The sequence below is a fragment of the Caenorhabditis remanei genome, chromosome IV, assembly GCF_010183535.1.
Source record: "Caenorhabditis remanei strain PX506 chromosome IV, whole genome shotgun sequence".
Taxonomy (NCBI): Eukaryota; Metazoa; Nematoda; class Chromadorea; order Rhabditida; family Rhabditidae; genus Caenorhabditis; species Caenorhabditis remanei.
In genome coordinates this window covers 8,978,565-8,994,502 of record NC_071331.1, presented here as the reverse complement: position 1 = coordinate 8,994,502, position 15,938 = coordinate 8,978,565, and the positions used below count along the sequence as shown (strand labels likewise).

Below are 15,938 nucleotides of genomic sequence, written 5' to 3'. Positions count from 1 at the left end.
CTAATTAGAATTTTCAAGTCTTCATGAAAACCAATAGCATATTTCCACAATCTTTTATGTACGATTTTCTAGTAATCATTGAAAATAAAATTTTCATTCGAATATGTAGCGGGAGAAACAGTGAAAAATCGGTTGAGCCTTTGATTTTCCTTGCATGCACCTTTGAATATATGGCTAACTGAAAATAGGGCATTTTTGCTTACTAAAAATCTTCAAAGGCAACAAAGCAAAGTTTTGTTTTACAGTGATTATAATAATGTAGTGCAACTGACTTTTTAACTAGACCGGGTATGAACCATGCATATATCCTAGTTTGAAAAAAACTGATATAAAAAGTCTCAAATTTGAGAATTTTCAAAAGTTTCTACTTTTAACAAACTTTAGTGATTACGTAGTTGAAAAATTAAGAGCAGTATGCTAACTTATGAGGAAAAATGTGTTTCAATGGGTCGACAGCTGTAGTTGCCGGTGGCAAGGTACCCTCATAACCCTGTAGTCTCCGAGTCCTCACAATAAATACGCAACGACACTCCGCCAAAGCCTCACGCGCCTACCGTAACCTCAGCGCGTCAGTTCACGTGGACACGTGTACTCCACGTGGCAACAAGTAGTTTCTGAAGTCGGTTGGCTTTCAGAGTTAGTTCTAGTTTTAGCGTTGGTGCTGTTCCTTTGTTTTGTAAGTTTATCGCTCTCTTATTCTATTTTCTTGCAATAAAGTATATTTATTGTAAGAAACTGTGCATTTGTCGCCTTAGTTTATCCGGAACCTACACCCCGTATTCGTACGCGGGCAACTCTGTAATATTATTCAAAGATTTTAAAATGTAGATTTTCCAATAACCCGTGCTGAAAAGTTCAGTTTATTAGGTGAAAGTAGACCAGAATATTGTACGGCATATTTATTTCGCTTTGTAAACAAGAAAAACGTTTTTGTTTCACAGTGTTATGAAATTGAGTTTTTCATTAGTTGTTGAATATGTAGTTTTTTGAACAAGCAGTATGAAATTTTTTGGATTATCTTTGCTCCTGAATACTTTGAAAACTTGAAAAGTAGATAAAACAGTACTGTCGAAAAAATAAAGTTTCGACAAGGATTTCAAAAACAAATTTCGCGGGCTGGAACACGCAAGCGCATAAAGTTGTGGGCGGAGCTTAAATCTGCAAGCGGCGCGGTTCTTAATTTGAAAAAAACAACTGAAATTAGGAATGTGGCGATTGCAGTTTAAGCTCCGCCTACAACTTTATGCGCTTGCGTGTTCCAGCCCGCGAAATTTTTTTTTGAAATCCTTGTCGAAACTTTATTTTTTCGACAGTAAAAGAAAAAGTTGCTGATCCAGTTTTTGACGATTTGGAAGCTCGATAGTTCAAATGCATTAGAAACAAAACCTGAATTTTTTATTATTAACTTTTGATTAGGAACCGTTACGGAACATGAGAATGCAATACTCTCAAATCTGATTTATTTCTGGTAGTAATCATCCTGATCGTAGGCTGTCTATCATAAAAAAAATTGCAGAAAAACAACTATAATTTCATATTTTCAAGACCTCAATTGTTCCTAAACTGCAAATATTGCGAAACATCAGAATTTACTGCATTTTCGTAACAGGAACAGTTTTGCGTTTTAACACTATTAAGTCACTTTTAAATGAATGTTTTTTCTTTTATTTTATGAACACTCAGGGTGTTTTCTCCTCTTTCAATTCAAGTTTTGAATCTGATATTATTTATCTGTTTTAGCATCCTTATGAAAAAAAATCATACATTAGGAGATTTACTACAAGAAAAATATTTATTTCATACTTGCAAATTTAACAAAATTAAATGTGTGATTCACAAATTCGTTGCGTAAACAATTAATCGATGTCCGGTTTATGTAATAGTCCCCAAAATAGTTCTCGCTGAAGAAAAAAAAACGGTGCACTTTTTAACTTAAATAAATCATACTTGCAACGGGCCGGGCCGGGCCGGGCCGGTAGAGAATTTTCAAGGCCCGGCCCGGCCCGAAGGCCCGGCTTCAAAAAAAGGTACCTATTTTTTTACCAAATTTTTTGAATTTTTTTGAAATTTTACATTAAAAATTTCAATTTTTGATGCATACCTATCGTTTGATTGAATTCTGAAGTATAGTCAAAAATTCGACATTTTTGGGAAAAAAAACTCAAAAAAATTCAAATTTTCGTTCAAATTTTCAGTTCAAATTTTTCAGCCGGGCCTTGGAAATTCTCGTCACGGCCCGGCCCGTTGCAAGTATGATTTATTTAAGTTAGCAAGTTCACCGTTTTTTTTTCTTCAGCGAGAACTATTTTGGGGACTATTACATAAACCGGACATCGATTAATTGTTTACGCAACGAATTTGTGAATCACACATTTAATTTTGTTTCACGCTTCGACCCCAAGATTATTATTTTTTTAACCTTTCATCGGTTATCTAAAATTTAAAACTTCTGTTTTCAGATTCTTGTAAAAAGTAGAAACAGTAATAAAAAATCATCAGCAAAGTTATGAGATCATTTATCTGTTTTGTCATCCTTACGAAAAAAAGTAAACTGGGATATAATTTTCTTTGCATTGGATAAGATATTGTCAATCAAATTTTTCTAAACATTTATTTAAGCTAATATTTCCATTTTAAAATTATTTTGGTGACTTTTACATAGGCAGACTCCGATTAACAAGGCGACAATACAGCAATTGATTTCACTTCCGTGAAACAAAAAACATTTAGTTTCATTTTCAGAACATCTATAGAATTTGTGAATCACACATTTTATTTTGTTTGACGCTTCGAGCCGAAAATTAGTTTTTTAACCTCCCATCAGGTACTTTGAAACTTTTTGTTTCACAATTCTTCTAAAAACAATTAATGTATAATCTTCTGACGAACTTTATGAAAAACCTGTAATTGAAAAAGAAATTCTGTTTCACAACGAACATTAAAAAAGTGTTTTATTTCGAGAAGTAATCATCGTGGACCTAATGCTGCCTATCAGATCTCACAAAAAAATTTCTGAAAAACAACTACAATTTTATATTATTTTTGCAACATTCCATGTTCCCAAAAATTCTTTCGGATTGCATTTACTCACGTACTAAACTATGTGTTGTGAAAAATAGGAACTCACAGCATTTTTATAACTGGACTATTCGTTTTTGTTTTATTAATCATATGCTTTGTCATCCTCTTGAAAAAAAATCATACATTAGGAGTTTTATTATTTGACGAATCAAACCTTTCAAAACATTTATTTAAGCTAGTATTTCCAGTATTTTGAAACTATTTTGGTAACTTTTTTATCGATTGATTGACCAGCCGACAACACAGAAATTTCCATTTTCATTTTCATTTTCCATTTTCAGAACATCTAGTGATTTTGTGAATCACACATTCAATTTTATTTGACACTTCTAGTCCAAAATTTTTTTTAACCTGGTTATATCAATTTTGAAACTTCATGTATTAAGATTCTTGTAAAAAAATTAATGAAAAATCATCAGCAAAATTATACAAGAAATCTGAAACCAAAAAAATTATGTTTCACAACGAACATTCAAAATCTTAGATTTCTGAAAGTATTAATATTGAGCTGTTTGCTGTGTATCAAATATTATTTTAAAAAATTATCTGAAAAAGAACTACAATTTTATATATGACCACACCCTATTATCCGTTCATTTTTTTCTTTCTTCCCCTTCTCTTTAACGTATCGGTTTTCACTTTTTTGTTGTTTTATTCTTTTCTTTTCAAAAGAAAAAGCTATTTTTGCAACATTCTTCGTTCTCAAAAAATCTTTCGGATCACACGTACCCCAATAACCAAATCAGAAGCTATGGCAGATAATTTCTTTTATTGTTTATCTATTTTGGCATCCTTATGAAAAAAATCATACGTTAAGAGATTTACTATCAGTCGTAATATGTATTCGATCAAATATTTCAAAACATTTATTTAAGCTAACATTTCGCAGAGTTTTGAAACTATTTTGGTGACTTTTAGAGCGAGAAACAGAACTACAGAACTCCAATTAGCCAGCCGACAATACGTAAATTTATTTCACCACCGTGAAACACAAAACATTTATTCTTATTTTCAGAACATCTACTGAAATTGTGAATCACACATTTAATTTTGTTTCACGCTTCGACCCGAAATTTTTTTAAAAACCTATCATCGGTTATCTAAATTTTAAAAATTCTGGTTTTGAGATTCTTGTAAAAAGTAGAAACAGTAATGAAAAATCATCATCAGCAAAGTTATCTCAGAAATTTGAAACTGAAAAATAAATTCTGTTGCACAACGAACTTCAAAATCTTATTTATTTCTGGTGGTACTTTTCTTGATCGTAGGTTGTCTATCATAAAAAATTGCAGAAAAACAACTACAATTTCATATTTTCAAGACCACACCCTATTATCCGTTCCTTTATTTCCCCCTTTTCTTAACGTATCAGCTTTCACTTTTTTGTTGCTTTATTCTTTTCTTTAAAAAAAAAGCTATTTTTGCAACATTCCTCTTCGTTCTCAAAAAATTCTTCCGGACCACACGTACGCCAATACTCTATTCACTTTTTTCAGAAGCCATGACAGACGTGTTCAACAGTTTGCAGCCCCCGGATGAGGATCTGGCAAAGCATAAGAAGTTTTCAAGTGAGTGTTCCCATCTTGTTTATTTTTAACCGCTCAAATAGATTGGTACTCCCCGGGAACATCATTTTTCACCAAGAACCAGAAGATATGAACAAAAATGAGCGACATCCCAGAGGAGTATTTGTAACACTTTTCGGAGCACATTCCACACCAATCCCTCCTTCTCTCTTTCTTGTTGAGCAAAAATTTGACGAATGAACTCTTTCTCTGTTAGAAGATGAGAGTCCAAGTTGCAAAGGCAGCTGATACGCAGGGACCCATCTCATGATACGAAATAAGATAAATTGACAAGTGTCGTTGTTATTCTCTCTTTTCATTCATTCATTTCTAACTAAACGCTTGATCCAATTGCTCATTGGGAACACTAATGTTCTGCAGGTTTACTGATAGAAAGAGCGAACTTGTACCGTTTTTGGATTCAAAACATGCCAAAGGTTGGTCGATTATTATGCTTGCTAATGAAGTTGATAAAAGTTTCGATACCATTTAGTAGGTCATGAAACGGAAAATATTTGCATTTCATAGTTTACGATAATTTAGAATACTAAAAAAATTTGGAATTGAGAAATCGTTGTCTTCTCGCTCTTCAATAAGTCAAATTCGAAAAATAATACTCTCATAGTGAATTTTTATTGCAGACTTTTTTTTGAAACATAACTGAAGCAGAAGATAATTTTTTATCTCTTCGAAGTTTGATTTCTCAGTGAATTCGAAAAAAGGCGGTGGGAAAAAAAGTTAGGCATTATGAGTTCATGGGAATGACATTTTTGTTTCGTGATTTTTAGGTCGTTACGATCCTCTTTTTCATATCACGTAACGACCTGACCTTTTTAGAAAATAATAATTTCTCACACACGTAAACTGATTGTTGTTTCAGTGTCAAACTATTTTTCGGAGGCGTCTGAAACTCAACAATTGTACATTTTATCTTCAGCTTCAGGTTTAGAAAAAAGGGAATACCAATAGAGCAGAAAACTTTCTGTTTGAAAAAAGTATATTTTGTTTTCTATTTATTTAATGAAGAAACGAGACTAGGACTGGTTGTTGACTAGTTTTTTATTTTTCCTTCCTGAAACGGAAAGTTTTGACGCACGCTAAAAATTTTCACTAATTTAGAAACTGATTGTGAGAAAGAGTTCATTTTTTCAGTTTCTTATTGTTGTATTGCATATTGCCAATTTATATTCTGTAGTGCAGATTTGTTTAGTGTGGCACTTATTGTATTCGACAGCTCTCTTCTACCTTATTCCTGTTTATAAATTGTTCGGGAATCAATATTCGTTTCACAAATTTAATTTGTTGTGTCTGTCATCCGGAGAGAGTGGGATGGGAAGGACGACACGGAATGGTGGAGTCTTTATTAGAAGACTGAATAACGGGGAGAATACAACTAGAGGGAGTGGATGAACGAGAGCGAATAGAACAGATAGAATAATCAGATAGAATCAAAAGGGGAATGAATTAGAAACGGGGAGTAGACTATCAGAAAGGAAAAGGAAAGAAGAGAAAGGAGCGCGCGGTGCCGCGCACCCTTTATAGATCAAAGAAGGAGGACCCGGTAGATCAAATATTCTAAAACGCTAGATTGTACGCTGGGGGCGAGTTAATATGAATTATGTAATCTAGGGGATTACAACACCTCCCCTTGTAAGCTTAAAACATATATAAAGAAATAAAGAAAACGAACTAGCTACTTAAACCTAAACGAAAGGGGGGCCTAATCATTTATACGACTTCTTCTTTGGGTTAACATCCAGATTCCGCGTTGGGTGACGAAGACGAGTAGATTTCCGCGCCGGTGGTGGCGAAGGAGTATTCTTCGTAGATGATGGTGCGGGAACAGGAGTTGGAGTAGCTTTGTCCGAAGGTTGCTCATAGGATGTGTCCATGTCCAGAAGTTCAGCGATTGATGTGATCTGGGGAACGGCTTCTCTGCTTCGGAGCTGGTTGGCGTGACGAATCCAAATGTTGTCGTTGACTTGCACTTTGTAGAGGGTGTGACCGATTCGTCGAGTTATAATACCTGCAATCCAGGTAGGACTTTGGGGATTACGGTAATTTCTAACGTAAACCTTGTTATGCTCCTGGAAAATCTTCTTCTTGGCACCGTGCTGATTTTTGAACTGTAACTCCATGGTTTCATTGCGAGTTGTTGGAGTTTCTTTGGATGGCAGTAGAAGGTCGAGTGTGGTACGAATCCTTCTTCCGATGAAGTTCTCAGCTGGTGACAGATGTTTTGGACTGGATGCACATGGTGTTGAGCGGTAGTTCTGGAGGAAAACTTGGATGGCAGAATCATTATTTCCCTCCCCCTTCAACTTGCATAGTGCCCTTTTCAGGGTGTCCACAAATCGCTCAGCTTGCCCATTTGACTGCGGATGGAATGGCGGTGACCGGATGTGTTGGATCCCGTTTTCCTTGCAGAAGTCCTTGAATGGAGCTGAGGTGAACTGAGTGCCATTGTCCGTGACCAAAACTTTCGGATTCCCGAATTGCGCAAAAATTTTTCGGAAGATGTTGATTGTAGATGACGAAGATATCGAAGTAGTGGCGATAACTTCCGGCCATTTTGAGAAAGAATCTACAATCACGAGATAGTATATACCTTGAATTGGTCCGGCGTAGTCTGCATGAATCCTTGTCCACGGTTCTGTAGGAGTGGACCAGGAACATAGGGTGTTCTTGATGGGATTCTTTGCAGCGGAGGCGCATTGATCGCAGCTTCTGACGATCGTTTCGATGTTCTTGTCTAGAGTGATCCAGTAGACGAAACTGCGGGCAAGTTGTTTCATCCGAACGATTCCCGGGTGTGCTCGGTGGAGCATTTTGAGAACTCGCTGGCGCAGGGATGAAGGGATGACGACACGATCTCCGAGCATGAGGCAATCCTTGACAATTGAGAGTTGTTCATGTCGATTTGCGAATTTACCGAGCTCTGAGAGTTTGTCTATTTGTTTTGGCCATGAATTAGATTTGACATGTTCCATGACTTGGGAAATGATCGGATCCTTTTGTGATGAAGCGATGATTGCTTCGACTGTGACGGGCAGGTTGTCACACGTGGAAATGAAATTTGCAAGCACATCAACTTCGACTTGGGCAATCACTTGATCCTCAACTTCTTTAGATTGGCTTTGCTCGGCTATGAGCCTGGAGAGAGCATCAGCTTGACCAAAGTCGTTGGTGTTTATGTATTCTATGGAGAAGTTGTAATTGAGCAGGATCGTGGCCCATCTCTGCAATCTATTAGCGCTATAAACTGGAATACCCTTTTTGTCTCCGAAAATGGAGAGCAGTGGCTTGTGGTCCGTTCGGAGAGTGAAGTGACGTCCGTGGATGAATCGGTGATATTTGGTGACGGCAGTGATCAACCCAAAAGCTTCTTTCTCAATTTGACTGTAGTTCCTTTGAGGTGCGGTGAGGGAATGGCTACTGTGGAAGATAGCCTTTTCGGAACCATCTGGAAATCGGTGTGAAATGACAGTACCAATTCCATATTGAGAAGCATCCGCAGCCACGATGATGGGTAACCTTGGATTGAAATGTGTGAGGAGAAGATCCGATTTGAGGATTTCCTTGACTCTTGTGAATGCGGACTGACATTCTTTGGACCATATGAACTCTGTGTCCTTTTTGGTGAGCTCATTAAGTGGTGGACGCAGCTCGAAAAGTTCTTTGACGAAGTTTCCATAGAATTGAATCATCCCCAGGAAGGAACGAAGCTGGGAAACGTTGGCAGGTGGAGGCATCTTGTCAATTGCTGCAATCTTTTCTGGATCTGGTCTTCTGCCGTGCTCATCGATAATGAATCCCAGGAAGACGATTTGATTCATGAGAAATTTACATTTCTCGATTCGGACCCGGAGACCATAATCAGCAATCCGAATCATCACGGCTTTGACTCGCTCGTTGTGCTCGTCGATGGTTGATCCCGTGATGATGATGTCGTCAAGATACGCCGCGGTACCTTCCAAACCAGTGATCATTGAGTCGATAACTTGTTGAAAGATGGCGGTTGCCGGTTTGACGCCAAATGGGAGTCGGTTGAATTGATATAGACCCCGGTGGGTGTTGATGCACAGTAGGTTTTTGGAGTCTTCGTCGAGCTCAATCTGTAAATAAGCTTCGGCAAGATCTATTTGGCTAAAATACTTCCCACCGTTTAATTTAGAAAAGATGTCTTCTGCTGTTGGCAGTGGGTGCTGATGGTCGAGGATAGCATCGTTGAGACCAGTGGAGAAATCAGCACACATGCGGAGGGAGCCATTTTTCTTTCGGACGGTCACAATTGGAGCCGCCCATTGGGCGTGATCAATGGGAGTGATTACGTGGGCGTGGACCAGTCGGTCCAACTCTTCTGTGATGGTTGCTAGTGCTGCGTACGGAACGGGTCTGGCTTTTCGGAATACGGGTTGAGCTCCTGGTTTGAGCAGGATAGAGGCTTTGGTTTTTGTGCATTTACCTAAGCCGGGCTGGAAGATTTCGGAGCATTGGTTCATCAGGTCATCTTTCAACTTCGCACGCTTGTCGTCCAGGTAGTCGCATGCTGATCCAACAGTGGCGACAGTCGAGCTGACTTGACGAGATCCGAGTAGAAGTTTCCAGAGTTCTGGATCTTTTGAAATCCAATCGATTCCGAGGAGGGTCCCGGTTTCTGCAACGTGGGCGGAGCCGGATGCAGAGTTTCCGTTGATGATGAAGTCGCAGGTGAAAGATCCTTTGACTGTTATTGGTTGATGGTTCGCCGATTTTATTGTGATGGAAGGCTTGTCAAGTGCTGGTTTCCCGAGCTTCTTCCAGTCTTCGATGCTGATCAGGGTGACATCGGCGCCAGTGTCCAATTGCATTTTCACCATTTTGTCGTTGATCATGATGTTTCTGTAGAGTCGGTTTGAGCCAGGAGTTGCTGCTGAACCGATGATAACTGATCTGACTTGCTTTTTATCAAATCCTCTGTGCTTCTCGTTCTGTTTAGTACGACAGTATTTCTGAATATGGGTGGTCTTACCGCATTTAGAACACTTTACGTCTTTGACTTTGCAGTCTTTTGCCCAGTGAGAACCTCCACATCTGTAGCATGCGGATGGTGGTGACTTCTCGTTTTTCGTGTCCCTTTTGTATTTGTTGTGAATGGCATTGATCTCGGTGGTTTTTGCTGGGGTGGAGCCAGCGGCACATTTGGAGTCTGCGCGGATGTCGAGAAGACGTTTGATCTCGATTTCCAATTGTAGCAGGGTGATGTCTGGTTTGGATTCCATGACTTGGAGAGCACGGGTCCTGATATCGCTGAATGAGGGATCTCGAAGACCGTTTATCCAGATCATACAACATAACTGATCATCTGTCATGGACTTGAACTGTGATGTTGCAAATCGACGAAGAACGATTCCAGTGTATTCTTCTAGATTTGATCCGGTGTACTCAGTCCTGAGGAACTCTTGACGACGCTGGTATATGGAAGAGGTGGCTTTGAAGGTGTCTTCTAGCTTCTGGATCGTCTCGTCAAACTTCAGATCACTCGGTGTCTTGGGTAGAAGACGGTTTGAGTAGTGTGTATACTCTTTTGAGCTTAGCTTAGAAAGGACTAACCTTGTGCGGACATCGTCCGAAAGTGTGGCACCATCTATGACGATTGTGTCCTTGTGCCTCGAATACCATTGTTCGAACGTCTGGTCGTTGTCGGGATCGTATGTGAACGTCGGGATCCGTGACGTAATGGAATCCGCCAACTTCGAGTCGATGCTGTTGGCTTCTTGGGATGATCCAGATACGATTGGTCCCTTTTGAGCAAGAGCTGAGAATGTTGAAATCAGCGTGGCAAGCTGCTTTGTGAGATCAGCCATAGCCTTTGCCTGATCGCCAGTTGTTGTGTCTGTCATCCGGAGAGAGTGGGATGGGAAGGACGACACGGAATGGTGGAGTCTTTATTAGAAGACTGAATAACGGGGAGAATACAACTAGAGGGAGTGGATGAACGAGAGCGAATAGAACAGATAGAATAATCAGATAGAATCAAAAGGGGAATGAATTAGAAACGGGGAGTAGACTATCAGAAAGGAAAAGGAAAGAAGAGAAAGGAGCGCGCGGTGCCGCGCACCCTTTATAGATCAAAGAAGGAGGACCCGGTAGATCAAATATTCTAAAACGCTAGATTGTACGCTGGGGGCGAGTTAATATGAATTATGTAATCTAGGGGATTACAACATAATTAATCAATGTTTTAGATTGCTTTGAAATGTTGTTCTCATTCCCAACTATAGTTTCTTTCTTTTTTCGGCATCAGGACTGTGCAAAAAAACTTTTCCGAACATTTTTTCGAAAGACGTTTTTAAAAAAAAAAGAAAACTTCGTATCAAAAAAAGCTTTGTTTCTTCGAAAATTTTTGACTGAAAAAGACCGAAAATTTCAAAAAATAATCTCAAGGAAACAGTCTGAAAAGATGTGTTTTTATCAGTGCTTTTGGTGGAATCGCAATAAAACAAATATCTTAATGGATTTTTGACACAAACCTTTTTGCCAAGCATTTGAAATTCTGCTAACCTTCACTTTTCTAAATAGGAATATAGTGGAAATATATTTCGAAATAAATTTGGAATATGCGAAACAGAAGATCTCATATTACATGAAAGTATGTTTCACAATAATTTTTACAAAGTGGGAGCGGTGACTGGTTGGTTCTCTCCGTCTGTCTACATCAGCCATGAATTACGTTTGCACAAATCGAAGTTTATTATTTTAATTTTTGTGAGACATAGCAAATCAGGTCAAACTCCCAAAATTCCAAACCGTTTCATGTTAAAGATAATGTAAAGTGATTTGTGCCGATTACCGTTGCCACGTTTCTTCCAAAATTCATCTTCTTTCAGCAACAGCGACAAGTAAAATGCAATACTTCGACGACATCATTCCGTTCGGAGAGTTTGAATGTCGAGAAGCATTGGAAAGAGAAGTGAAAAGACATCGATACTGGAAGACCAAGGCAGTTAAGAAGATGAATTTCGACAGAATCGAGACATCGACAAGTATTCAGTACATTCTGGAGTCATTCACTGAAGCTCGATCGACTTCTGAAGCGAATGAGGCGGCTAACTTCGCAGCGATGAGTGAGGCTTCTTGCTCAATGTCAGGAAGCGGAGCTTTGAGTCCGTGGGATTTCGAAGTGATGCCGAATCAGTTGTTTGTTGATCAGGTGAGATTTCAAAGTTTGAATTGGAATGATTAAAAATTGTGTTTCAACGATTGCTAATTCAGAAGACTAAACTTCAGCTCTGCTTTATTAATGAATGTAAGTTTTTCAGGTGCGCGTCTTCGAAATGCCCGGTTCAAGTCAAATAAATCCGTGTTCTGCTTGCAATTCGGAGGGCACCATTCATTGTTTTCATTGTAGAGGATATGGAACAGACAAGTGCTCTTTTTGTAGGTGAGTAATTGAAAAATATTGAAAACTTCGGTTTCAAATTCTTGTTTCTTCTTTGGACTCGGTATTTGGAATGTTAATTGCTTGGTTTCAAGAAAAATAGTTTCAGAGGAACCGGTATGAAGTCAGGAGTTGCCCACCCGGCTGTCTACACCCATCCAATGATTGCCACATTCCCGCATGCAGATCTCTCACGTGGATATGCATCATCGTCGACTGCGATGGTCAGGCACGGTGGGTCTGGAAGTGGTAAGCATATTTTGTTCATGCTTTTGTATCTATTTTTGGTTTCATTTTATTGATTTGAATGGAACTTTTCTACTGTTTCGTGTGTGTTGTATTTATGTAGTTGTCTGGAGAGTTCCAATACATTCGTTGTTATCCAACATCTATAATTAAACCAGTCGGTTTACGTCGCCTAACGGCGACTAAACCTCATTCCCTACACCACCCTTCTCAGTTTTACAGCGCCTGCGGCGCTGCTTAGCCGAGCAGTTCGTTCCGATAAAGCACAATTGTAAAATCTCTCCTTTTCAGACTCAAATTCTGCAAACTTTCTCAATGGCTTTTACTATCCTGATAGAATATGGAACTTAGAATGAGCTGTTTTTGAATTTTACCAATTTGAATTTTCTTCCTATGTTTTACTCATTTCAAAACAATCTCACAGAAGAACGTGAACTTGATAACTCTTCTTTCTTCCTTTCTCAAAAGGCGAGTGATCATACCGAAATGAGTTTTTACTTTTTGAATGATGGGCGGCAACGTCGCCTCCCTTCTCGGAATATGGCAGACTAAGACGGTGTTTTAACAAATTATCATCCAAGAATTCATTATTTTTTTGTAGACAACCGAGCTACGACGGGTCTTTATTCACATATCAGCTTCTTGAGTAGTGGTCTTCCATTTATTCTAGGCCTCGCTATCAGAAAACATGGTCTCCCGGTTCCTTTAATTCCCATTATGCATGTGAGCGGCAGAGTTGTGCAGAATTCCGACTTCCGACTACCTTCTTTCTTCTTCCGAGCTTTTTTTCACTTCCTTCTTCTCTCTTCCGACTTCCTTTTTGAACATTTCACTTTCTTCCTCTTTCTTCCGACTTCCCTTTTTAGAAAATTTACTTCCGTTGAAAATTGTTTTACTTCCGACTTTCAAAAAAGTTCCGACTTTCAAAAAAGTTTACAAACATTTTGGAATTTTCGACTGTCTTCAAATCTCAAATCGAACTTTCGAATCCGAAAATACCGAATGCTATCGGTCTGGCGCGTTCATGATGAAATATGAATTTTAAGATTACGGTAGTCTTTTGACCCGTAGCCAACGGGAATTTTCGAGCTCTTGACCAAATATTTATACAATTTTCTCTCAAATGCAAGATGCGGAGCAGACTTATTGACTATTTTTTTTATCATAGTCACTCTTTTTCCCTCCATTTAAATCCAAAAGGTCCTCAATAAATTACTTTGCCATAACAAAAAACCAAAAAAAAAAATTTCCAATTTGACGGGAACGAACTCGCCACTCCATGCGTAAGAGTCATCTGTGTAGACCACTACGTAGTGACCGCACACGCGCGGCCGGCGCCTGTCGAGAGTGCAGTCAAGAAACATCGAGTCAGTAGTGTTAGGTTGATATTTGAGCTTTCTACCACCCTGTCGGGACACACCCTCATCAACGAAATTTAGCAGTAAAAACCTCAACGTCTCCAGAAGACGTCAAATTTGATATTTTGAAAAAAGAAAAGTTCGGGCATCAACTAAGTCAAATTTCCAATCTATACATCCAGGTCTCAAAAAATCGGCCCACTACGGAGGGAGTTATGATGTGCAACAAATAAACGGACAAACGGAATCTGTTGAATATTATTAGTAAAGATGATTTAGGAAGCAACTCTTACGGAATCGGGACCCCCATGCATTTCATGTCGAAAACTGGAGTACCACCACCTGGAATTGGTACCCATGATTTGTGTTACATGTGTCATGGAAGAGGAATAAAAGAGTGTCATCACTGCAAAGGCGGAGGGAAGAAGCCGTGTACTTCTTGCTCAGGAACGGGTTCGGTCAGGAATTATACAAGGATTAAGGTTTATTTGTGAGTTTTTTGTTTGTCAACTTGGTAATAGTGGAAAAGATTCACTTAAAAGCAAGACAACATTTTGAAACAGTGATTTTACCCAACTTGTTACTGTAATTATCAAACATTTTTAGGCAAGTCAGAAATATCTCAAAATCTACCTTTTTTATAAAAGCACAACTTGAAACTGTAAAATATGTAACTTTTCAGCAAAAATGAGAAGTCCGAACACTACACGGAATGTGAGATACCTGAAAAGCTACTGTTTCAAGCGGAAGGTAAACGGATATTCGAAGAAGAACAAGACTATGTGAGTATACTGTTCCAGTATCTAGATATTACGTAGGAGCTTTTGTTAAATTTAATCAAAAGGACTATTTCTCAGATCATTCCCATCTCGAAGTACCCCCAAGAGGACGTGAATAATATGTCGAAGCTCTTCTGTGCCCAACATCTTCAGAAATGTATGGGAGTGTGTCGAGTGATTAGGGTAATTTATTTCATTCTCTCTTCTCAATTGAGTCCTTTTATATTTCAGCAACGCCACTACATGAATGCAATTCCAATCAGTAAAGTACACTTTTCATTAGGAACTGAGAAAGGAATATTCTATGTTTATGGAACACAGAAACTGTGTTTCTTCCCTAATTTCCCATCGAAATGTGTGATTTTATAATTTATTTCTCTTCAGTTTTTATTGTGCTTTCTGTCGAAAAATGAAATTTTTGACCTCAGTTTGAACATGTTGTTTACAAGAAAATCAGTTTCAAATGTATTGCACATAAGATCGCCTTCGCTTATTATATGATATGTGCATGAAGCAGTTTTTTGCTAATGGACTTCAATTGAATTTCTGTTGTAAATGCGGCAGTTATTTAATCGCGATGAACCAATAAACGAGAAGGGTCCAAATATATATAATGCGATTGAAATGGAAAGTTCTAGATATTTCTAAGACGAATTTGCTGATTTCCTAATCTCAATGTTGTAGTTGGGTTATAGTGACAGCAGTACATTTAGACAATGTGTTTTTTTAAAGTCTTCTGCCTACCAAACAAAATATTAGTAACAAAAGAAAACATCTGAACATCCCGAAACAGTTTATTTTGTGGCGTTTCTATTTCAAACAACTATTGTACTCATGTAATTTCCAGGCAGTTAGCCGAAATCGTCGGCTAACTGCCGTTTTCGTCGGCTAACTGCCGTTTCGCTAGTTTCCTATCCTGGGAGGAATTCGCCATGTAGGTGCCGTTTACACGCCGTTTACACGCCGATACCGCGCTGCTTAGGTGCCAAATATTTCAAATATTTTGAAAGTCGGTAATTTAGTTAACCGATTTAAAAGTGGAAGACATCATTTTGTGCCAATTTGTGCGGCCTGAGTTCCAATATTCGTGGGCTACTTTTCACATTTTTCTCCAATCTCTTAACTAAATGGAATTGATTTCATGTGCTTTTTAACCATGAAAGAACAAAAGTGGCCGTTTTTCCGAGGAAAGAACAAAAGTGGCCCTTTTCCTTCGACTCTTAGCTTGTCCTCAGGCCATGTATCTGATCGTGCCGTGAGGGCAAGCCACCTTACTGATGACTCTGGCAAAATTTAGATCATATTAATAGTGTTTCAAATTCATATCGTGGATATATCAAAAAGCAGCAGCCGACATCTCATGACTTCCGCGCGCCACTATGTTCAACGTGGTACCGTTTCGATGACCACCAAGACGCCACATGGGCGCCGGTTAGTTGCCAAACGCCACTTAGATGCCAGATACTCCCCGACTTGACCTTATTCGCCG

General features: G+C 38.7%; 1 protein-coding gene across 1 annotated transcript; it reads left to right on the top strand.

The window, feature by feature from the left end:
• Nucleotides 1–11,532: 11,532 nt before the first annotated feature.
• Nucleotides 11,533–14,818, top strand: GCK72_013011 (uncharacterized protein; the record flags this gene model as incomplete). The annotated part of the gene is made up of 7 exons (XM_053729577.1): nt 11,533–11,838; nt 11,948–12,069; nt 12,176–12,300; nt 13,950–14,160; nt 14,353–14,452; nt 14,528–14,632; nt 14,681–14,818. The coding sequence occupies 7 exons, from the start codon at nt 11,533–11,535 to the stop codon at nt 14,816–14,818; spliced, it is 1,107 nt and encodes a 368-aa protein (XP_053584349.1).
• Nucleotides 14,819–15,938: the final 1,120 nt, after the last annotated feature.